General features: G+C 36.1%; 2 protein-coding genes across 4 annotated transcripts in view; one reads left to right on the top strand and one right to left on the bottom strand.

The window, feature by feature from the left end:
* Nucleotides 1-25,320, top strand: part of C2CD5 (C2 calcium dependent domain containing 5) — an 86,241-nt gene that overhangs the window by 42,021 nt on the left and 18,900 nt on the right. For all 3 annotated transcript variants that reach the window (XM_081249197.1, XM_081249198.1, XM_081249199.1), the window contains exons 11-17: nucleotides 7,474-7,588; nucleotides 10,599-10,694; nucleotides 13,703-13,894; nucleotides 17,874-18,060; nucleotides 21,181-21,345; nucleotides 22,920-23,060; nucleotides 24,973-25,036. In XM_081249197.1, the coding sequence (XP_081105323.1) occupies nucleotides 7,474-7,588; nucleotides 10,599-10,694; nucleotides 13,703-13,894; nucleotides 17,874-18,060; nucleotides 21,181-21,345; nucleotides 22,920-23,060; nucleotides 24,973-25,036 (960 nt within the window). The remainder of the gene's footprint in view (nucleotides 1-7,473; nucleotides 7,589-10,598; nucleotides 10,695-13,702; nucleotides 13,895-17,873; nucleotides 18,061-21,180; nucleotides 21,346-22,919; nucleotides 23,061-24,972; nucleotides 25,037-25,320) is intronic.
* Nucleotides 1,611-2,855, bottom strand: LOC308625242 (sorting nexin-3-like). The gene has a single exon (XM_081249204.1). It carries the CDS (start codon nucleotides 2,755-2,757, stop codon nucleotides 2,269-2,271), a length of 489 nt encoding a protein of 162 aa, XP_081105330.1. The 5' UTR covers nucleotides 2,758-2,855; the 3' UTR covers nucleotides 1,611-2,268.

Here is a 25,320-nt window from a genome sequence, read left to right as displayed (position 1 = left end):
GATTATGGTTATTCCACATGTCTACAAGTCTGACATCCCAGGGGGCATGTGGAAACTCAAGTCTATTTGAAAGTTTAGTTGTAAACTTTTAAGAGTAAATTTTCATAGCCCGAGCTTATTGTTTCTCAGATGGCTATGATCTTTTTTTTTCTTCTGAGTTTACCACTAAAGGTATTTCTGAATAGCTCACACATACATGTTTCTTAATTAGTAATAGTCTCAGTGAGTTGAGGAAAATTTATTATTCTTTCTTGTGTAGGATGCATGTCAGCTTAGGTAATTTTTTCAGGAAGTGACAAGAGGAAATATGAAGTAGTTATATAATGTGGTTTGAAAAGTACTAGTTTGAAATAGCTTATAAACTTAGACAATATTTTTAAGAGTGTTTTTAAGTCCTGAGTTAGTAAAACAAGGTGTTTGAAACTAGGTAACTTTTCTTTTGTTTCTGAGAATATTCTAAAAAGTTTTTTTTTTTTTTAAGTTTTAGACAGATTGTAGATTTTAAGACATATTAGACTGAAGATTTTCTCAATCTTATAGTAAATGAACTTTGGCTAGTGATAATGCAAGCTCTAGATTAGTGGTTTGAATTTAGAATATATTACTCTTTTTTGTTAGTTTTTAGAACTGTAGTTTAGAAATTTCACTTTATTTTGGGGGCAAAAATTAATAGTTAAAACCTAAGAAATGTATAGTTACTGCTTTAAAAATATTTAATTTTAACAAAATACGAGTCAGCTGACATATAAGGAAATATTTATAGAATATACATATCAGTCTGATCATGCAAATTTTTCTTCAGTGGTTGTTTGTGGAGTGCCCACCATGTCTTGAGCACAATGCTGGGGATTGGGAACACCAGTGTTCATGCAGTGTAAATCCTCATCCTTTTTACATACCTGGTCTAGGCTTTTTCTTATACTATTTTACTGTGTTTGTGTGTGTGTGTTCGTTAAATGGAGATGGGCTTTCTTGGAACTTGAATTCTGCTGATGATCTCAGCAATTATTATTTTTCTGCGTCTGAGAGACACTCATGAGCAGCTGTGCAAACTAAGCCTAAAGTAGTTAAGCAGATTTTGGTTTTCAGTATTTTAATAAGGTTTTCAGGAAATAGATACATAGAGTTCAAGAAGGCATAAATATAGCATGCGCGATATGTGAGCTTTTCTTTATAATGTGACATATAACTGTAATAGATAATTTTCTCTATATACATAATGTAATGATATTCATTACTTTTCATTCTTTACTACCTGTTAAAAAAAAGTCAGATGGGTAATCTCCTTAAGTGTGAAATTTCACTCTTTTCATATATATATGTATATGTAAAGTGTAACTGGATATTCCGTTACATTATTTTTTTTTTTTGCATATCAGAAATGCATTTTTATTTTTATTTATTTATTTTTTTTATTTTTTTATTTTTTTTGCTGTACGCGGGCCTCTCACTGCTGTGGCCTCTCCCGTTGCGGAGCACAGGCTCCGGACACACAGGCTCCGCGGCCATGGCTCGCGGGCCCAGCCGCTCCGCGGCATGTGGGATCTTCCGGGATAGGGGCACGAACCCGTGTCCCCTGCATCGGCAGGCGGACTCTCAACCACTGCGCCACCAGGGAAGCCCTGCATTTTTATTTTTATTTGAAAACAACTTAAATTTTTAGACAAATGATTTTAGTATATAAATTTGATTTTGTTTTTATACAGAATATAAAGATTTCCCTCACTGATCTTCCATGTGAAGGGGATTACAAGCCTAAGCCTGAAGGGAGATACTTTCTGCACACAAGTGTGTATCTTACGTGTCGGGTACTGGAAACCAATGTGTAGTGCTTCCACACATAAATTAGGTCAAGTGACACCACATATTAAAAAGGGGATAAGAGAAAAATTCTATTAATCAGATTCAAGAAGCAAACATGACACAAAAACTGCAGGTAAGACCAAATGAGTAACTTTAGTTAGGACACTGCAAGTTATACTAGAGTAACAGGTTTGTGAAGCTAGAGTGTGTACCCCACATTAAAACAGCAAGAAAGAACTATTTATATAGAAAGGCTGGAATGAGGGATTTTTTTCACGAAAGCAAATTAACTTCTTGTAAACTGCCAAAACAAAACAGAACAAAACTGAGCATTATGAGTGTTAGTATACTGAAGGCATATTATACCAGTTTTTGTGCAGCATGCTAAAGTTAGTTAGAACTTCTTCACTGGTGCATATGAATCATTAATAGTCATGGAAAGTTTTTCTTGCTTCTTGCCAAATTTCAGGCATGTCTTATTTTAGATGGAGTATAGCTTTTATCTATAATTTCATCCTGTAAAAACATATGAAGACAACGTTCATTCTGTGCCAGCGGATGACCAGCGACCTTGTTTATAAACTGCTCCAGCCCTTGCTTCCTTTCTTCAATAAAATTGTCATCAAATATTCCATCATCTCCTCTAAAAGGAAGCTGACGCAAAAATGCTTTCCCAGGGAGTGGGGGAACTACAACCTTGCTCTCTCTTTCTAATTCACTTCGCAGCCATTCAAAGTCACTGTATCTTCTTCTAACGGTAGATTCCTTCAGCTTGAAAATAGGCAGATTTGTCTTGACCCTGATTTCGTAGGTGGTGAACCGGCCCCGGCCGACTCCCACTGTCTGCGGGTTGCTCACATCGATCTCGAGGAAGTTGCTGGGAGGCCCGTAGGCGTCATTCAGGTTCTGTGGCTTGGTGATCAGCCGCCGGGTGTCCGCCACGGTCTCCGTCATTTCGCTGCTGCAGCCGCCGCCACCGCGGGCTCCGTCCACCCCCTCGGTGTTCCACCGACCCCGCTGCCGCCGCTGCTGCCCGCCGCGGGGACGCCGGGCTCGCGCGCAGCGGTCGCAGGGCGAACGAGCACCCCGTTACATTATTTTAATGTAACATGTAAATGTAATATATCATTCTCTCTCTGTGTAAAATAATGTAACTGGTCGCCAGTTACAGTATATATAAAGAGTGAAATTTCACAATCAAGGAGTAGATTACATATTTGACTTTTTTTTTTTACAAATAGTAGAGACTCCAGTTTGATCCAACATGGATTGTATCCCAGCCACCATCCTAACATTATAAATTACTATGTCTTGAAGTTTGCTATGACTTTGCACATCACTTCTTCTATAGTGAGACTCTTCTTTTTAGTCTGTATTGAATCACCACCCAGTTTAAGGTTGTATACTCCCTTGAACCTGAACTCTCTAATTTCTGTTTCATTAGGGGAAATATATCTTCTTCAAAAGGTTGTTTTGGGTTGGAATATTAATTTCAGGTATTTGAGAATGCAACTTTTTGTGCTGTCCATTAACAAGATACACTATCATGGGCTTCCCTGGTGGCACAGTGGTTGAGAGTCCGCCTGCCGATGCAGGGGACACGGGTTTGTGCCCCGGTCTGGGAGGATCCCACATGCCGCGGAGCGGCTGGGCCCGTGAGCCATGGCCGCTGAGCCTGCACGTCCGGAGCCTGTGCTCCGCAACGGGAGAGGCCACAGCAGTGAGAGGCCCGCATACCGCAAAAAAAAAAAAAAAAAAAAAGATACACTATCATTGTACTGAAAATCCTACCTAACACTTCATCTTCTCTTGCTTATTTAAAAATTAGATTGAATAACTATCCATTTTCTGTTTTTCTTTCAACTAGATTAAAGGATTCCCAAGGACAGAGTTATTCTCTTCGAGAGCTATATAAAAATAGAACTAAATTGAACACTTTAGTAGTCAGCATTTCTTAGTTGTAAGTGTGTAATTGCCTAAAATCTCAAAGGGATTCAGTTTTATAAAAGCATGTTATGTTGAGTTGTTCACTTCTTTACTTTTTGAGGTGTAAACTATTACTGTCATTTTAGGAATCTTTACCAGTGTCACCTTACTTCAAAAACAAGATAAAATGCTAAAACGATGGCAAGATATCAAGCTATGGCCATGCTCTAGACAAGTAACAGTAGTAAAATGAATTGACTGTGGTGTCAACCCAGGCGTGAAGACATTACCCCTAAAAAAGGCATCAGTGAGGTATTGATCTAGATAGAGCTCAGTTCATGCCTACAATTAAAAGGATACAGGAAAAGATTTGTGATATTAACAATGAAGAGTTTCGACCCTTAGAAGAAAAACATAGAATAGTATGAAATATAGTTTGTATAAATAAATAACTTTTAATATCTCCTAAAGTGATAATCTTTTTATAATTATAAATAATTCTATAGATTATTGGGAGGAGCATGGTATTTAAAGTGAAAATATTTTTTTCTTGACATCTCTGAAATGTTTATTTGCAACCCTCGCATCTCAGCTGTATATCCTTCAAGTGACCAGATTGTATCCAGTTTCATATATGGCATGTATAGTTGCCAGTAAATTTTTAAGCCAGACTCTTTGTTTTGCCTTTTATATAAGTATGGTAAATCCTTAGTTTTTACTTTTGTAGGGTGAATAAAACACTTCAAATTCACTAGTGTGTTTCCTGTAAGAAATGTAATTAGCTGTTTCTAAGCTTTAAAAATTCCATTAATAGAGATTAAATACTATGATATTTCTCAATTTTCAGTGGTAGTAAGTTAGGCTGAGTTATGATTACTACTTGACTTTTCTCTGGCTCATCTCTGGCATTAAGTATAAACTAGGCTTTGAAGATAAATTTAATTTTTCTGTAATATTAAATAAATTGATTTATCCTAATTTTATCTTAATTAACCCCTAAATTCAATAGCCAAAAAGTTCCTTTGACTTCTTGCTTACAGTTGTAGGTAATTATTGTTATTGTTAATCCATTTACTAGTTTGTGATTAAGTGCTCCCTACTGTATGCTTGCCTTGCTTTCACCTAGAATCTAGGGCCATTACTTTCTGTAACCATTTCAGTGAGCTGCCATAGTTTTCAGTCTGTACTGTCACCTGATCCAAGCATGCGCCAAAACATCCACTGTTTCTGGCTCTTGTCTGCTGAATCTGCTTTGCAAAACCCTTCGTTCTTTGAGCTTTTGCTTTAGCCAAAAACCAAATTTAAGAAATTCTTTGGAGTGTGGACATATGCCATTTGCTTCCTTAGCCCCCCGTTATGTAACTCTTTAGCTTTTATTAAGCTTGTAAATGCTTTATTAAGTACAACAGTGGCATCCCCATGTGTAATTGTGTGGCTCATGTGTCAAAGGCTGCTTGTGAACTTGTCAGAAGAGAATGAATGCTGTACTTGCACTGCATTCAGCATTTTTTCTTGTTTTTTTTTTTTTTTTTTTTAAATCAGCCACTTATTCTTTCATAGTGTTTGGTTTAATTATCTGATTATTTTATGTATTATACCAAGGTAAGTTTGATGTAAAAAACCTTTGTATTCTGTGTGCTTACATGTATCTCATAGTAATTATTATTACATATTTTTCCATTTAGGCTTGCTGGCCTTTCTAAATAAATAGATCTTGAACTTAAAATAAGTAACTTCCTCCATTTTTCATTAATTTAAACAACAATATTGTGGATTACTTCCTGTAAAATTCACTTTTAAAACAGAAAAGCTACCATGTATTACTTGCAGCAAGATGTAGGCAAACCTAATGTGAGAAATCTAAAAACGTAGTATATGATTATTTGGTTTAGCAAGTAAACTGTAAACTACCGGAATGATTTAAAAAGTAAATAGCATGTTCTACTATTAAATTTTAGAAAAGTTAGACTTTTTATTTTACATAGTTTTTCAGGAAAATAATTATTTTCTAAACTGAAATATATTTCTCTTATTTGTGATATCTATTTTCAAAGAATCATAAGTACTTTGATAGATTGATCAGCTACTTGAACGTATATCATCTTATGATATAGAATTTCCCTATTAGGAAAGGATGATGTTAAATAGATATCCGAATTGGTCTGAAAACATGTATGTCCTAAAAAGAATAGATTTGAAAGTGTATTTGTGCTGTTGACGTCTACATGTCAGGAATATGAAGAAGTTCTTTAACATAGTAGTGTATATGCAAAATAGGGCTACCTAATTGTCTCACACATTCCTTAATTCATAATATTGATTGCTAACACCATATTGTAGTATTTTCTGTTTCTTTTCCTTCTTTATCTCGTACTCTGATCTTTTCCTGAGTTTCCTGGAGTTTGCCTTTCTTTCTTTTCTTCTGAAAGAAAGTTTTAGGGTAGCTCTGTATTGGATCCAAAACTTTAAATCAAGAACTGGCTGGCATCATTTGTAGTTCTGGCTTTTATCTCCTCATTTTTCCCCTTTGCTGATCTCCTCCCTGCGGAGGAGATCATAGGAATGTGAGCTATACCAAGGCTTTTAACCTTTCTTTACTTTGCTGTCTTCAGTATTTCACTAGTGAGTATGATTCTACTTATTCTACTTATTTTGAAAAACGTATTTGAAAACTGCATAAGTACTGAAATTCAAAAAAGAAGGCTTTTGGATTGTTTGATTTTCAGTCTTAATAGTGCCTTTTATGTGGAAAATTTACAGTAAGAACTTAGCATATTATTTAGAGTTGTTTTTTCTATTCCAAATTGTTCCCAAACGGAATTGCCACAAAAAGAAACAAATTAGGAGATGCTGATTATAGACCGTTTCTGTTTTTAACATCTTTGCGCTTAAAAAGTTGCTATATATGCAGCTGCTGTTCACCAGTAGTTTGCAGCTAAATGCAAGTGATTAGGAAGTATGTGTGACAGATGCTCCATCTATAATGCTCCATTACAAGCAATATTGGACTCCTCTATGGTAATAAAATGCAATTCTGTGATTCTAAAGCATTTTCTTAATGACAGAGCCATTTATGGAGTTACAGTGTTCTATCTGAAATTTGTCCTTATATACATTAACCAGATTCTTTGTATTAATCTTTTAAATGTATTTGCTTTCCTTATTTTGCATTGTCCAGTCCCTTTATTTCTTGCCACTTTGCTTCAGGACCCACATCTCTTTAGAAGAATGGCTACAGATGGCTTTCTGCTTTTTAACATTGACAAATCTTTGTCTTGGAAAGAACCCAGAATATAGTGCATTATAAAAAATAGGTACCAGGAAATGAAATCAGAATTTAAGTTAAAGTTATGGATATGACTCATAAGGTATCCACTCAGTGAGGTGAGACATAGGATGTCCTTTTAGGTTAAGATTGGAATCTGGAAACTCTGGGTCTACCTTTCAAGTTGTATCTAATAAAATACGTCCCTATAGATGTCCCTTAAAGTAATAAAGCAAATAGAACTAGGTGGTTTATCTTCTAGCAATCGAGTTTAAAATGTTAAACTTTTTGAGAAGTAGCATTAAATTAAAATGTTAATAAGCTTTTTGAGAAGTAGCATTTTAAAGATGTGAAGTTTTAAAAACTGTTGTAGAATAGTACTTCTTTGCCTTCCAGAGTATGCTTATTTTAAACATTTCTTGTTCAAATAGACAATGTGCTATATTGAGTATTGAACTGATTTAAAACTTATTTTTCAGATGAACCAGAAACTCGAGATGCGTGGTGGGCAGAAATCAGACAAGAAATAAAATCACATGCCAAAGCATTAGGCTGTCATGCTGTAGTGGGCTACAGTGAATCAACTAGCATCTGGTAAATGAAAACAACTTGATTTTCTAGATGCTGTAAGTTACAGATTGTCATCTGAAAGGGGGAGAGCTTTATGCAGATACAGGGAAAAGAAGAATAGTGGAGTGGTCCAGGAGGATGGGCTTTTTTAGAGTATATCACACCGAGGTTAATACGCCATTTTTGCTACTTAATTAATGTGAAACTTTGGGAAAGTTACTCTACTCCTGTGAGCCCCAGTTTGTACACTGAAGTGGAGATAATAACTGCCTATCAGTTAAGGTTATTGAGGGATTAAATGAGAATATAATACTGGCACATAACAAGTATTAACTCTAGGCCTACTTTACTCCAGTATGTGACTCCGCTAACTCCTTCCTCTGGGATTTTGGAACCCTTGATCTATTGTAAATGAACTTGCCATGTGTCTTTAAAGTTCATTGTAAACTCTTTCTGCCTTCTTTTACTAACTGTAACTTAACTTTCTCCTGCCAACAAGTCATCCTTTTTTTTTTTTTTTTTTTTTTTTTTTTTGCGGTATGCGGGTCTCTCACTGTTGTGGCCTCTCCCGTTGCGGAGCACAGGCTCCGGATGTGCAGGCTCAGCGGCCATGGCTCACGAGCCCAGCCGCTCCGCAGCATGTGGGATCCTCCCAGACCAGGGCATGAACCCGTGTCCCCTGCATCGGCAGGTGGACTCTCAACCTCTGCGCCACCAGGGAAGCCCACAAATCATCCTTTCTAACTCTACCCAGTTAGGAAGGGACTTCCGTACTCTTAGTTCTCAATCCACTTTTCTCCTCCCTTTCATTTGGACAGCCTCTCCTCCTTAACGTCCATGCCATTCCACAGTTCAGAATTTTCTACCTCCAAAACTTTCTTCTGCCTTGTTCATTACTGCTTGGCCCATCTCCTCCAGTTAAACAAGGTTATCTCCCTTCTAACAGCCTGGCATTGTACTTTCTCATTCTCAAATCCTCTGTCCCCACGTGACTTTCAGCCTTATTTTGGACCTCACTGTCACTTGAAACTGCTTCTCTTTAAAAATTTGAAACCATAAAGTTTCCCTCTTGGATCACAACTTAATATTTTTCCACCCATCCCATTTGCTCATTTACACCTAGTTTGTCTTGACCCTTATCCTAACCAAGAGTTTTCCCAGCTCCTTACATAGGTTCTGACTTGACTTGCTATCTGCCATCCTTGAACCCTACTTCCCACTCGTTCAGAAGTTTGTATTGGATGTCATCTAGAAACGGTGTGACCTTCTGCTGTCTTCTTTTTCCACCTTGTGCTGGATAATTCTTACTGCCAGCTATTACATGGATAACTCTCTTGTGGTGGTGGCGATCATTTTTGTTGGAGAAAAAATGATTAGACTGTAGTAAATGAGGATGTTACAGAGCCATGCTGTTTCGTCTTCTGAGGACCCTTTCTTTTCCTTTGCAGACCCTTGAACTGCTGTATTCCCATAGTAGCTGTTCTACTTTTGTTAAACTACTAACTTTGTTATGCTTATCCTGCCTTACTCCCCAGTAGGTTATTGCTTATTGCTTGCTTATTCATGGATTTCGTGTCATGCGCTCTCCGGTCTTAGGGATATGGTTTTAAAAGACCTAGTTCTTGCCATCAGATTCACATTCTCCTGGAGAATTATGACAAGTATAATATATTTTATGATAGAGACATCCTAGGATGCTTTAGGATCTCAGAAGGCTGGAGGTTAGAATTAGGATTAGAAGAAAGTGTGAAGGAAGTAACTGAAGCTTGAACTGAATCTTGGGAGATGAGCATGAGTTATATCAATGAAGAAAAAGGCATAGGGAGGGTTTTCAAGGTGAAAAGACTAGCATGTGGAGAAGGCCAGAGGTGTAGATCAGTGGCTGGAGATAAAGCACAGTTGCAGGAGTCTATAGAAATGAGTTCAATTAATTTACTTAGAAGTTTGCATTCACCTGATACAAACTTCTCTTTTCCCTCTAGACCTCAAAATATCATTGTCTTTAAATCCTGTCTTTACTAGTTTTTTCTGTTCTAACCCATCCTACTTACTATTACTGAATTCAGTTCCCTGAAACGCATACCTTGAAATGCACACCTGCTCTTGTAGCTCCTTGATTTGGCGCCTTCTGTGGCTCCCTGTTACTTTTTCTGACGTTCTCAGTGCCCACTTAAACATTGTAAGCCTGGCCTCTTACAGACCATTTCTTTTATATCCTTTCTTCTGGTCCATTTACTCTTTGTTTCCAGCATTTTGTCCCTAGGCTGCTACTTTTCTCATTAGCTTTGGGTGATCTCGTTCAATAATTATGTTGATTGTTTAATTTTTTGGTTTTCAAGCTGGGTGGTATGTAATCAAGAGTTTCAAAGAATTCTTTTGAAAATCAGTTTTTATCATACATATAATGATGTAGCATAAGCTCTGTTTGGTTTATTTTGTATTTTATTTGTTTCAGATATCTTTTTATTATTAAGTTTGAATTAAGCTATAACAATATTGATATTTACATAGTTGTGCTTTTAGAATAATTTTAATAAAATTCAATATACATTTAAAGAGTATTTTAATACAGTTTGATGGGTTATTGCTGGATTCAGCAATATAGTTTATTACTACCTTTATTTTGAAACATTCCACTCTTTATCAGCTTTACCATATTTTAAAGGAATCACACTGCTGTATTTAAAATAAAATGCCTTTCCATGGAAAAATAAAAAAATAAAAAACAAAGAAAATAAAGGAATCAGTTGTCATTAATATGTTTTTATATCTTTTTAAAATATCTTTAATATCTTTTTTTAATATCTTTATCTTGTACAGTTTTTAAATAAGAAAGAATTCTTATCCTTTCCATTTTAACAATATTACTTCTGTTTTCTATTCTAGGTTTAGGAGGTAATCCTGTGATATTAATATTTAGTAGAGTCTAACTTTACATTTAAATTGTCACCCTTGTAATCACTTTGATATTTAACATTTTCCAAAGTTAGATTCCCTGAAAATGTTAACTTGTTTATGTTTTTTTCTTTTGTAGTGAAGAGGTCTGTATTTTATCTGCATCCGGCACAGCAGCTGTACTGAACCCTAGATTTCTGCAGGATGGCACCGTGGAGGGCTGTTTGGAACAGAGGTTGTCATGACATCCTGGCTTATTTTCCTTAAGGGCAGAGAAGGGAGAGGTTGACTTTCTTCCTCTCAGAGCTGGGCTAGTCCTTCTCTATGAGGGTGGGTTATAGGCGTGCAATTTTGAAATCAGGACCAGGCACTTTACTGATTTTTACTTAATCCGTAGCAACAAAGAAGTGTTGGGTTCTGCACTGTATGACACATCATTATTTCTAATATCTTGATAAATGACACATATGATTACCAATCGAAGGATTTCAAGTATACATTTTTTTGTTTGCTACAGTGTAGAAATAAATTATTTTATTTGAGTTTTCTCTTCCTTTCCTTTTCCTTTCTCTTACCTCCAAAACAGGAAAAGGTCATGAAACAATTTTCATAAAATTCTTAATGTATAAAACAATCAAAACACTATGTTATCCGAAAATTATGTATAAAAGCTTCAATTATGTTATAAAACTTCATGAAATATAACTTTAATATATGTGAAAGAGAAAGTAAAAATGAAAGCATTAGGTAAAATGAGATTACTTTTTGGTTTATTTGATTATTGGTCCCTTTAATCTGTTAGCTTCCATAAATGTCATAAGTATTTTCCATAAAGCGAAGTTATCAAATATATATACAAAAAACTATTAGTTTGGTACCAGAGTTTTCCCAAATAATATAAATTTTAAATACTCCTTGCCCTACACTATGCATATTTATTTTCCCCCAGTATTAATGTATTAGTGTATATTAAGGAAGAAAGCAAAAAAAATTCTGTATGTGATCAAATTTAGTATAAATTTGCAAGTCTCTGTATAGCAAAGAAAGATATGCTAGCTCTGGTAGGCACACAGAAGACCTTGGTCAGTTTCTTCTTTTGTCAGTATTAAAAATGGGTTTTGACCATAATATATTTCTGAGCATTAAAAGTCATGGTAAATAGGAAAGTGGAGGTGGGACATTTTGAAGTATATTGAACAATTGGAATATTCCTTTGAGAAAACTGACTTTGCCAGTGAGTTGTCCCAGTCCTGTCATATAGTTCTCACCTGTGTCAATAGATTCCCTCCTTCACTAGATAGAAGCCTAATTAAACAAACAGCCTTTCCCATCCAGATTGGTTGTTTCGGTATTGTGGCTTGGATGGACACAGCTCTCTTGAATGGCAGTCTGATGCAACAGATACCATCCCTACTTGTAAAAGAGGAAAATGTCTTTTTCTTTCTGCTATGAAATTATTAGTGCTTAGTAGAGAAAATTTGAAAAATGTAGGAGAGTAGAAGGAAGAAAAAAATTCCCTAGGGTATGAGTATTCAAAGATAATGCCTTTTGTACATTTCATATTTCAAATGCTTTCATAAATTTTAGCACTTTTATTTTTTATGCCTTATGATGTTACACCACTTATGTTCAAATTTCTGTGAGGTGTTTAGTTAAAAATTGCCCCAGTTTTCATCTTTCTGTGTCCCCTTGTAACACATGGACTTTGGATTCAAACAAACTGGCATAAAAATCTGAGGTCTGCTACTTAGTACTTAGTGTGACTGAGCAAGTTACTTAATATCTCAGCTTGGTTTCAGGCCAAGTGGAACTAGTTTTTGTTGCCCTCTGTTGGGTGTTATATTACAGGGAGTGAGTATTTAGCTATAGTTTTCTTACTTAATCTTCAAAAAAACCAAAAAAGACCCTTTCTAGGTGGATATTGTTGTTGCACTTTTATAGAGGAGGCTCTGAGAGGTTAAATGACTTGCTCAGAGTCATACGGCTCTTCCCAGATCTGTCTGATTCCCCTGTTACTTCTAATAGGCGAGAATGCCATCTCAACAATAAAAGAATAATATCTGGGAGAAACTTAATTTGATTTAGAGGGTTATTGTGAAAATTCAGTGAAATAATATATACAAAGGATCTACAGAAAGCCTGACTCCTGGTAGGCGTTGTATGAGTTTTCTGTTCCCTTTTTAATGTGTCTACTTGCCAAATTTCAACTTTTTTTTTTTAAATTAAAAAAAAATTTTTTTATTTTTTGTGGTACGTGGGCCTCTCACTGTTGTGGCCTCTCCCGTTGCGGAGCACAGGCTCCGGACTCACAAGCCCAGCCGCTCCGCGGCATGTGGGATCTTCCCAGACCGGGGCATGAACCCATGTCCCCTGCATTGGCAGGCGGACTCTCAACCACTGTGCCACCAGGGGAGCCCCCAAATTTCAACTTTTAAAGGGTTACTTTAGATGAAAGGGATTGGAGAACCCACATCTTACCAGAGCCATAGAAGATGTGGCTGTGTGAAAGCTGGGATTTCTCCATGGAGCTTCCCTCTGTTTCCCTTCCTGTTCTCCTCATTTCCTCATATTTAATGACTGAATGATTAAATACTTAATCATTCTAAAATGATTTCATAAACAGCACAGTACAACAGACATTTTGCAATGAACGGGGAGGTTGTGGGTTGTTCATTTTTGCTTTATGTATGATGGATATTCATTTCTGAAACACAGGTGTTTTGGTTTCACAGAAATGCTAAAACAGACATCATAAATTAGAAACTTTAGAGTATGCCTGGCTTTAACTTACATTTTTTCCTCTTAAACAGATTTGTTTTTAACCATAGATTTTTTTCAAATTGTTAGGTTGGTTAAAAAGTTTTTTTTCTTAGGAATTATTTTGTGATTTTTTTTGTGTTATCTTTGTCACACAGTAGAAAAATGTCACACTTATTGTCTAGCCATTTGTTTTTATGTTGTATCCCAAAGGAAAAACCATTGGAATGATTGTGGTTTTTGTCAGGTGATAAGTAATCAAACATAAGAATTGATGCAAAATGACTCTACTTGTATAAGCCTCTTCTTTCATAGCACAGTGCATGGTTCTGATTTCCTGGTCATTTCTTATCAGTCATAGTGATACCTACTATGGTCGAAGTTGTGGTGTAGTATGTATACAAGTACTGGATTTGTAATATATGTTTTTGAAAAAATGCATAGAATTTTCAAGAATACCTTTTTTTCTTAATGTATTCTTAATAGGCTAGAAGAAAATTTGCCTGCAGGCTGTGGATTTTGCCATATACCATATGATGAACTGAATATGCCATTTCCAGCTCATCTCACATATTGCTATAACTGCAGGAAACAAAAAGTTCCCGATGTTCTCTTTACAACTATAGACCTCCCAATGGATGCAGCAGTTATTGGAAAAGGTTGTCTCATCCAAGCAAGGTATGTTTGTGAAGATGGTATTTGGGGTCCTTGAAGGAGCATAGGGTATGGAGTCAAATAGACGTATTTTCAAATATCTGCTGCTTCCTACCTGTGTGATCCTGGGAAGGCTTGGCAATTCTATCTGAACCTCTTATTTTACTGTATGGGAAATATGGAGGAAAAATATCCTCTTTATGAAACTCAGATAAGTTTATATGCAAAAGCAGTTTTAAACATTGAAATTCTGTACAAATGTGTATTATTATGAGGATTATTAATTAACCTGTTGCAGGCTGGGGGTGTGACTCGGTATGCTTTAATGACATTAAGTATCTAATACATTGTGGAAATTGACTTTTTCGTCTTTTTAAGAACAGTGCTATGTGGTGTTTCCTTTACAACTTCAGTTAGCTGTTAAGAGTTCCTTTTAAAGTGTACTGGAATAGGAAATGCTAAATTATGGTTGGCACACAGGAAACAGCTGCAGCTATCTAGGTCACCAACAACTGCCAGGCTACCAAATCCATTGAGCATTTCTGTCCTCATTTTACTTAACATCTCAGCAATAATCACACACTTGATCATTTTCTCCTTCTTGAAACTTTTGATTTCACAATGCCACACCTCCTCCTTTTTACTACCTTTATGTATAGTCTTCAGTCTCCTTGTTGATTCCTCCTCATTTCTTGTTCCTTGAGAGCCGTGAGTTTGGACCCTTTTTCAAAGCTTTCTCCCTAGTTGAACTCATCAACTCCTATAAGTCTGTATGCTGTCTGTAAGTCTAGGACTCCCAAATTTATAGCTCTAGTCCAGAACTTTCTTGTGAGTTTCAGACCCATATACTTTCCTGTCTGCTTTACACATCATTTTCTTAGGCATCTCATACTTGTTCCAAATTGAACTGCTGATTTTCTCCATTTCTTTCTTTGGTCTTTACTGTTTTAATAAGTGATACTTGCTCTATCCAGTTCTTTCTTCCAGATATGGTATTCTACCTCCCCATATCAAAGTTATTACAAAGGCATGTTACATCTTCTTCTAAAGTATGTTTCTAATCCTTTTGCTTTCATTCCCTGTTGCATCTTAGACCTTCCATTTAGGATTGTTTTTCTTTTGCTTGAGTTATCTTGAGTATTTTTTTTGGTGGATCTGCTGGTGGTGAGCTGTCTATTTTTACTTGTCTGAAAATGAGTCTATTTTATCTTTAAAAGATATTTTGGGCTGGCAGTTATTTTCTTTAAGCACACTGAAGATACCCTTCCACTGCCTTCTGGCTTTCATTGCGACTGTTGAGAAATAACCTATTAGCCTAAATGTTGTTCCTTTGAACTTTGTCTATTTTTTCCCCTCAGGCTGTGTGTGAGCTATTTTATTTGTCTTTGGTTTCTGCAGTTTCCCTATAAAGTGTTAGGTATGGAGTTCTCTTTATCCTAATTGTTATACCTTGGGCTTCTTGAATCTGTAGATTGGTGTCTTTCATGAATTAAAAAAATTTTTTAGGTTCTGTGTTTCATTTGTTCTCTCTTCTTTTTTTTTTTTTTTTTTTTTTTTTTTTTGCTGTACGCGGGCCTCTCACTGCTGTGGCCTCTCCCGTTGCGGAGCACAGGCTCCGGACACACAGGCTCCGCGGCCATGGCTCGCGGGCCCAGCCGCTGCGCGGCATGTGGGATCTTCCGGGATAGGGGCACGAACCCGTGTCCCCTGCATCGGCAGGCGGACTCTCAACCACTGCGCCACCAGGGAAGCCCCTGTTCTCTCTTCTTAATACTCCAATTAAAAGTATGTTAGACTTTCTCACTGCCTCCTCTATATCTGTTATTTTCTTGTCTTATGTTTTTTAATCTTTTTGTTTCTTTATGTTATATTTTGGATATTTTCTTGTTTATCTTTCTTTAATTTTCTCTTCAGCTGTCTTTAATATGCTATTACACCTAATAATTGGGTTTTTTAATTTTTGATAATCTATTTTTATTCCAAGAAGTTTTATTTTGTTCTTTTTCAAATATATCATATACTATAGTCTATGATTGATTCTGTAACTGATGATTTTAATATCTAAAATCTTATTTTTCTGTTATTTCTGCTGGTTACTGTTCATTATGTTTTACCTGCTTTGACTCACAGAAAGTTACAAAAATTGTATAGAGTCCTGTGTACCCTTCAATGAGCTTCCCCCATTGGTGACATCTCATACAGCTGTAGTATAGTATCAACTAGGAAATAGACATTGTTATAATACTGTTAACTATGCTACAGACCTTATTCAGTTTTACACTTTTCTAAACTTGCATTCATTTATGTATTTGTGTATATATGTATAGGTCTATGCAGTTTTATCCCACAAATAGATTTGTGTAAACCACCACCACAGTCAAGATACAGAACTGTCCCACCACCACAAAAGAATTTCCTTATGCTACCTCCTTATGTTTGTACCCTGCATTGCTCCTTGCCCTGGTCCTGTGATGCTTTTAGGAAGATTTTTAAAGATATAGTTTATTCAGTTTTTTTTTTTTTTTCTGTTTTAGGTAAGAGGGAATTAGTCTTCATCAGCAGTTCTCAGAGTGTGGTACCTAGACCAATAGCATCACCATCTTTGGGGGACCATATAGAAATGCAAATTCTCAGGTCATGTGCCAGACCTGTTGAATCGGAAACTCTGGGGATGGTAATTGTTTTTTAACAAGCCCTCCAGGTGGTTCTGATGCAAGGCAGAGTTTGAGAACTATTGTCCTAAATAGCCTGGCTTGCCAATTTGGGGATCTTTCCTTCATCTTCACAGCTACCTTTTTTAGTCCAAGCTCTCATTGTCTCTTACCTAAATTTAAGCCTCTTGTCTGCCATCCCCACATCATTTCTCTTATCTTTAGTCCATTCTCTGTGTAGCAGTATAAACGATGTCCTAAAATATACTTTGGAGCGTGTTACTACCTAAAACCTATGTGGGGGTTCCCATTGCTGGCAGAATAAAATCAAACTCCTCACCATGACCCGAAGCCCCTAACATGCTCATGCCCATGCTTAACTGCACCCTCATCTGTGCTGCCCTCACCCTTGCTCACTTCACTTGACCCACAGTGGTCTCCTTTTGGTTCTTCTAATATGCCAGCTCCATTCCGTCATTGTCTTTTTCCAGCGCTCTCAATTCCATCGTGCTTTTAAGATCCCAGTTCAGGTGTCATCTCTGCTGTGAGGCCTTATGTTGAGTTATTCTCACTTTTCTTCACCTGGTTTATTTTCTGCACAGTCTGGATTCTTAAGCTTTATCTGTGGTTGCCTTGTTTCTTTGTTTATTCCTACTCCCCTCCCCTCTGCCCCCACTGGAATATAAGCCTGAACAGGGATTTTGTGTTTTATTCATTGATCAGTGCTCACCACCTAGAACAGTGCCTGGCACATGGTGTATACTCAAGTAGGCTTTGTATTCTTTTTTTTTTTTTTTTTTTTGCGGTAGGCGGGCCCCTCACTGCTGTGGCCTCTCCCCTTGCAGAGCACAGGCTCCGGACGCGCAGGCTCAGCAGCCATGGCTCACGGGCCTAGCCGCTCCGCGGCATGTGGGATCTTCCCAGACCGGGGCACGAACCCGTGTCCCCTGCATCGGCAGGCGGACTCTCAACCACTGCGCCACCAGGGAAGCCCGGCTTTGTATTCTTTTAATGAGTAAATTAAGATTTTTCCTTTGCTATCCACCCATTATATGATCACAGGGAGTTATGAAACCTAAGGTGCAAAATTATATTCTCTAGTGATTTTGATCAGTATTTATTTCATTTCTAGAGATTTTGAGATGTTTTTCCTTTTTATTCAAATAGGACTTTTAGCAAAAGTATGTACAGTGAAAAAAATGACAGAAAAGATTATTGATAAAACTTAAGAAGTCCATTTGAAACAAGTAAACGTTTTATCAAGCACACTTTTAGAAACTTTAAGAAAACTGGACATTTCTTAAGATTGTACCAAGAACACTCTCCACTGACTAAATTATTTTCCTTAACAGGTTGTGTCGCTTAAAAAAGAAGGCACAAGCAGAAGCAAATGCCACAGCTATCAGTAATCTGTTGCCATTTATGGAATATGAAGTGCATACTCAGCTAATGAATAAACTAAAACTCAAAGGAATGAACGCTTTATTTGGACTGAGAATTCAGATCTCAGTGGGTGAAAATATGTTGATGGGCTTAGCGGTGAGTTTCGATGTTTTGGTTTTGTTCTGTGATTCCTGTAGTTGTAGATTCTGTTTTATGTGATTCAAAGAGTCTTCTAAAAAGACTTATCTAAAGATCTGGCATTAAGGCTTCTAAGGCTTAAGGGACATTATAAGAAGTAAAAAAAAAAGTCTAGTGATAGGCTTTCAAATGTTTTTATATTTATAAATTATTATTTGAAATTAAATTAATAAACTATTATATAAATTTATTTATATTTATACTATTATTATATTTTTGTATTCTGATCATAATTCCTATGGTCAGATTTCTAAGAATTGCCATGTATAGCTTGTTTTGTAAATTGGCCACCACTGTTCTGAACTTTATTATTGTTTGTACATTGCTAAAACAGGGTTTCTCCTTCTTGGCACTATTCACATTTGGGGCTGGATAACTCCGTTATATGGAGCTGTCTTGTTCACTGTAGGATGTTTAGCCGCATCCCTGGCCTCTGTCCACTAGATGCTAGCAGCTTCCCCACAGTGTGACAACCAAAACTGTCCCCAAACGTTACCAGATATCCTTTGGGGGACAAAATCACTCCTGAGCAGGGAGGACCACTGTGCTAAAAGAATCTTTAGTTTTAATGGAGAAAATCAATACATGAGAGACATGTGCACCAGTGCTCAGCAGTGGATTGTGCAATAAAATACATGTGTTTCTGAAGTGCTAATAAATTGTGAGGCAGTGAAAAGGTTTTTATCTCAGCTTCACATTCACCTTGGCTTATTAGAAAATAAGTTCCGACTAGAAAGTTATCAGTGGGGAAAGTGAGAACTGCCTTTTTAAGTAGCCTGAGACCCAGAGAACTAGATACCTGCAAAATATTTATGGAAATTCTTTCATATTCTCCACACTTTGCCAGCCAGAATTTTTGTCTATGTCACCAGTACTTTTCAAATTGGAATTCTCTGTCATCTTTCTGAGACATGCATAGAATTTAATTTTAAGAAATTTATGGGGGACTTCCGTGGTGCTTCAGTGGGTAAGACTCCACACTCCCAATGCACAGGGCCCAGGTTTGATCCATGGCTGGGGAACTAGATCCCACATGCCACAACTAAGAAGTCAGCATGGCGCAACAAAGACCCAGTGCAGCCTAAATAAATAAATAGATAGATAGATAGATAGATAGAAATTTATGGAATTTGGTTTCTTTTTCTCAGTATGTATTTGTAGATAAAATGCTAAATTGTTTCCTGCTTCATCTATTCTTTCTATAAAAGCAAATATGCAAATTTATGTATGTAGGGGATAAGTGTGTGTTGATGATTAATTAGGAAATCTCACTTTTTTAACAAGAGGAATTTGCAGTGATTAATAAAGGTAATCTGATTCATATTAAAATACTTGATATTTAGGTTAATTTGGGGAAAAGAGTGTTAGTTATAATTCACCCATCTAAAAACTCACAAGCTTAGCGAGGGCATAACATAAATGTGTAGTCAGGCTGAATATAGAACTGTAGTTATTGGTGGGTGTCTTGGGAACTAAGAGCTTGGTTTAGATTCAGAAGTTTAAAGAACATTGTGCCAATTGTAGCGAACACTTTCGATGGTTGAGCCCCAGGAAACTAGTTTGTGACCCTGGTATAATTCTTCAGTGCCTGCCTCAAATACTGCCTTTTCTGATTCTTACTAATCTTTTCTTCTTGATCACTAGTGACACTCATTATAACTGTTTGAGCTTTTATCTTTGTGCTGTTTTAGCCTGTGCAGTTAAATCTCAAGGTCCCGAGAGTAGCCTCCATGATAACTAATCTCCGACGAGTGCCTCCTGGGTGTCTGGCACTGGTCTGCTCCAGAAAGAATGTATAAGACACTTTACTTTATAAGACAAGGAAACGGATGCTGTGATAGGTTGAGACTTGTCCAAAGTGATATGGTTATATGTACCGGAACTCAGTTTCAAACCCAGGCCTGTCTAGTTCTGGTGTTTGTGTTCTCAGCCATTCTGGGCTGTTGCCTCATTAGTGAATGCAGTTAAGAAAGTGTTAAGAAAGTGTTAGAGATAGGGCACTATGGTGCAGAAGGCGTCTGAGCTTGAGCATCAGAGACTGGGTGGTGAGTGCAGTCATGGACACATGAACAACCCAGGAGAAAGAGCTTCTGGGGATCAATTTCATCTGCTGCACAGACTTCCTCATAGAGTACTATACCCTTTCTAGGAAAGACTTTTACAAAATTGGCAATTGTGTAATAACAATAACAACAACAACAACTCTAACAATTCAAAATATGCAAATATCCAGAGTTAAAAGAATTGTCTTCTCTTTTCTCCATTCCACTCCTTTGATGTTAACAATTTGATGTTTGTACTTTTATACATTTTTTTTTTGCTTTGCTTTACTTACAGAAGCATATTTAAACATAAATGTACATAGGTGTGTGTGTGTGTGTGTGTGTGTGTGTGTGTGTGTGTGTGTGTGTTATCTTGTTTTGATTTCCCCTAATAGTTTTTCAGTACTAATGGCATGTAGTACTGTTACAAAGTCACAATTCAGTAGTTATTTAATTAAATATTTAAAAGTCTGTATCAAGTTTTCTCTCTTGGTGATTATGGAGGCAGGATGGTATAGTGGAAAGTTCTTGGTATTTGGAGTCGGAAACAGATGCAAGTCTCTTCCCCACATTTATTGACAGTGTGATCTTGAGTAAGTTTCCTATCCTTTCTGAACTCAGTTTCTTTACTTGCTTTGCATGTTTCCCTTTTACTTTTGCCACTTTAAATGTAAACTACTCATTCATGAAAAATTTACTTTTCAACAACTTTCAGTCATATTTTTATAAGCTGTTTTTTTCAGTGCAGTTTTTTTACAATCATAACAAAAAAAACTTTAAAGTCCAGTTGGGTATGCAGTGAAAAGTAAATCATCCTTTCACTGCTGTCCCCAACCTACCCAGAGTTCTTGCTGAAGTAACCAACCCTTGTTACCAGTTCTGATTTTCTGTGCCCTTCCACATATGTCCTATGCAAGCACTGCGTGCTAATTATCTTTTTCCTCCAGGGCAAGGACCACATTCCTGAATATGAAAACTTAAAGACTATTATTCTTTAGATATTTTTTTCTGATTATTTCCCCATTATTTTTACCAGTCGGCCACAGGTGTGTATTTAGCAGCTTTACCAACACCTGGTGGTATTCAGATTGCTGGGAAGACTCCTAATGATGGCTCGTACGAGCAGCATATATCTCATATGCAGAAGAAGATAAATGACACGATTGCTAAGAATAAAGAATTATATGAAATCAATCCTCCGGTAAGTGAAATAATTATCTCCACTGTGAATATGTAAGTTGCTATTTCGATTTTAGTATATTTTTAGGTTCTCTTAAAAATTTTTCCGCCACTGTCTAGATTTGCTCTCCTCATTGCTCATTCTTTCACCTCCCTTTACATCCATGCTCAAATGTCTTATTTTTTAGGGAGGCTGACTTTGACCACCCTATTTAAAAAATTAACTCTCCTGTCAATTTTTGGTACTTCCTATCCTCCTCCTGTGTTTTATTGTTTTCTGTTTCTCTTACCTCTGTGTGTCTTTGTGTGTGAAATATGTTTTTGATTTTTGTCTACTGCTTGATACTCCCAATAGAATGAAGCTCCATCAGGGCTGTATTCCTAATGGCTAGACCAGTTCCTCCTGGTAGTAGCCACCTGATAAATACTTGTTGAATGCCTAAAGGAATGGCTTAAAATGTTCTTTTTTAGTAAAAAGAAAGATTGCTTATCTGTGGTAAAAATGTTCAAGAATACAGAGTCTTTTCTTTCTCATTTTTGTAGTCACTGTAATAGGTACCCTGTCAGGTTTATCTAGGGCAGGTTAATGTGGAGTGTAAGTAAGATAAATGGATGCAAAGGTGCTGCAGAGGTAACTGTGTTATGAAACTGTGTGGTTGCAGTCTTACGCAAGGTATGCCCTAGCAATGAACATTGAAAACATTTTTGAAAAACCTTTTTTAAAATAATCCTTTTTTTTTTTAAAAGATAGTTCTGTTACACCAACAACAGGCTGTGTCTTTTACATTTGTGCTTACATACCCACATTCTCTTGATATTCCTTGTGGCCAGCAGATATTTAGAACCTCTGATTAGCTGTGATCTTTGGCTAAAAAATGGGTGAAAGCTTACTAACCCATATAAGATTGTAGCCTACACTGACCTCAAAAAGATCATTACTGTAACTATCAAAGTTTATTTAGCTAAATAAGTTGCATAGCAAATACATGTATAATATGTGTATTATATAAATATACACATACATAGATACATATATCATATTCCACATTTTACTATGTGAGGCTTTGAAAAATTACCACTGCATAAGATATAAAAGATTAGAATCTTATTTGGGTACATAAATCTTTAATTTTTTACAGGTTATTAAGACTTTTAAATGCTGAGTAGAAAATACCTTCTGATCTGGAAGGACCGCCAATTCCCTACTAATTGTAGTGTCCTCTTTTTACACTAGATGTCAGTGTTGTCTTGCTGTGTCTGTGATGGTTTCTGGATTAGTGTATGAAGGTTGTTATTACCAATTAAAGGAAATAACTATGTACTCTGTAAAAGGTTAATTAGTCATAAAGGTTATACTTAAATATGGACTATGAATACATTTTACATACTCCTCTCCCCCCCGGTAGTTTTCTGTTAATATAAAAATGTAAAACCAGACTGAAGCATACAAATATCAAATCACTATGTTGAACACCTGAAACTAATATGTTACATGTCAGTTGTACCTCAATAAAAAAAAAAAGACTGCAGTTTACAAAAACACCCCAAAACAGAAAAAGACAGTCATATGATATAAATCAATTATATTTCTTTTAGGAGATATGTGAAGAGATTATAGGATCACCCATTCCAGAACCTAGACAACGCTCAAGACTTTTGAGATCTCAATCAGAAAGCTCTGATGAAGTTACAGAATTGGACCTTTCACATGGGAAAAAAGATGCATTTGTTTTGGAGGTATTATTGCATTGGACTAATTTCTTAAAGTTTTTGGAAGATAAGATATATATTTTTGCAGTCAGGTCCTAAATTGGTGTGATATTTTTGTATCATTACAACTGTTAAAAATATCAAAAGAATATTTTATTACAGAAATTACAACAAACTTGTTAACATATCTTTTGTTTAACAAAAGTTAAAAAAGTTTTGGAAAACTTTGTTTTGGAAAAATTAGTGTTTGGGTTGAAATATAATTAAAATATTAAACTTTTGGAGCTTTTTTTGTAAACTTGGATTAATTTCAATAAGATGGTTCTCTTCTTTCACTTACTATAATTATTACCTGCTTTATATGTTATAACATGTTACTATAATTATAACATTTTTACATTTAACACAATAATATAAGCACTGTGAATTCTGAGTGTAGTGTTTTTTTACTGAATTCAGAGGGTGTAATTGAACTTTCATTGTAAAAACGCATCCAGAATGAACTAACTTTCTTGGAGAATAAATGTGACATGAAAGGTTTATGGAGCCTGTGCCCTCACAGACCTTCTTCCCATGCACTCCCCTGTAGAATGGTTAGCTCTGAAAGGATAGACGATCTTCCTTTGATATTGAAGGAAAGGAAAATAAATGAAGATACTTAGAAATGTTTTCTGGTAAGGTGCCAGTTGAGAGAAAAAATCAGATACCTGGATCTCAATAAAGCAGGAAGGTGCCAGTAGAATTGTATTGGGTTGGGATTGGAGGTTTGAAGAGTCTAGAATAGTGCCCTTGAATGTGATCAGGATGTCAGCTGTGGGAGATGCTCAAGGCTTAACTGAGGTGAGAGTGTTACCTTGTAGAAAACTCAAACTATATGAATTTGTGCCTCTTTCTCATAATCTCTACAGTCTGAGAATGGAGAAGAAAAATGGAGGTTGGTAAAAGGTTAAGGAATAAAAAGTTCCAGGGTACAGTTTAGAGCAGTTGTACTCAAAGTGCCCTGTGATGGTGGCATCAGCAACAGTTGGGAGCTTGTAAGAAATGCAAACTCTGTGGCCCCTACTTCAGACCTAGTAAATGAAAATTTCAAGGTGGGGCCCAGGAATCTGTTTAGCAAACCCTCCAGATGAGGGTTACTTTCACTTTGATCCAGAGCATTTTTCATATTTTCTGATCCAAGGATCCTGGCTAAGTAGAGAACAGAAGTGACTGGAGTATGGGCAGAAGAGGGCAAGGTGTAGATACAGTGAGAGAGATGGGGGTTATAGTTGGAGAATGCTGGAGATCTGAGTGTAGAATGTTTTGGGGAATACCACAACCGAGTTATGGCCATGACTGTGAGTGGCTAAAGCAAAGTGGAAGTGAAAGTGGTTCTTGACATCTCGGGTGTAAGTCAGGACTTAGATCCCCAGTGTACAGATGAATGTCAATATATGTCCAGTTGGATATGTTCATTACTTATAATTCACAACAGAATATTGTGATGTAGGAAAAATGGAATTTGTACTTATTCTTTTAAGACATGCCTTTAAATTTACCCCTATGTAATTTTATTTTAAAGCAGTTCTGTATTTAGTCAAAAGATTTTTTAAATTGCACTTTATTAATTTAAACAAATAGAGATAATGATTGCTTGTTATCTTTGTAAATCTTTTGGAACATGCCCTCATAAAGACTTGAGAAAAGGCTCAATTTTTTTAAAACTCAATATACTTTATAATGTAAAATATTTCATTTAGAAGTATTTATAATTATTGGGGAAAAATTTATAGATACTACAAAAATTTTTTCAAGTTTTGTATTTTAACTTAGGGAAAAATGGCCCTACTTTTCCTTGACTCTTACATTTTCTATTTAATAAATAATAAAAACAATTTTTAAAAATTTGAAACAATTATATATTTACTACTTATGTGATGGTTCATTCTTTCATTTTCAGATCGATGACACAGATGCTATGGAAGACGTACATTCTCTACTCACTGATGTTCCGCCTCCTTCAGGTGAACAGAGAAAAATTACCTGGAGATTTGACTAGTTTTGCATATCAGTATTTCAGTTCATAATTATTATAGCACTAACTTTATTTTAACGGCTTTATCAGTGTTACCTTCTGTCACATTCTTTGCTGTTCCAAGATTGAAACCACATCGTTTAAAAATATTTACATTAGAACTTAGGTGAACTGATTTTTAATCCTTTTATGTTTATGCATTACAAAAAAACCATGATAATTTATTAACATGGTCTAAAGTTTCCCAGAGATATAGAGTTTTAGAAAAAAAGA

Source organism: Mesoplodon bidens, assembly GCF_964165515.1.
Source record: "Mesoplodon bidens genome assembly, chromosome: 11".
Taxonomy (NCBI): Eukaryota; Metazoa; Chordata; class Mammalia; order Artiodactyla; family Ziphiidae; genus Mesoplodon; species Mesoplodon bidens.
Note: the sequence above shows the minus strand (reverse complement) of the source record. Positions and strands in the feature narration are given on the sequence as shown.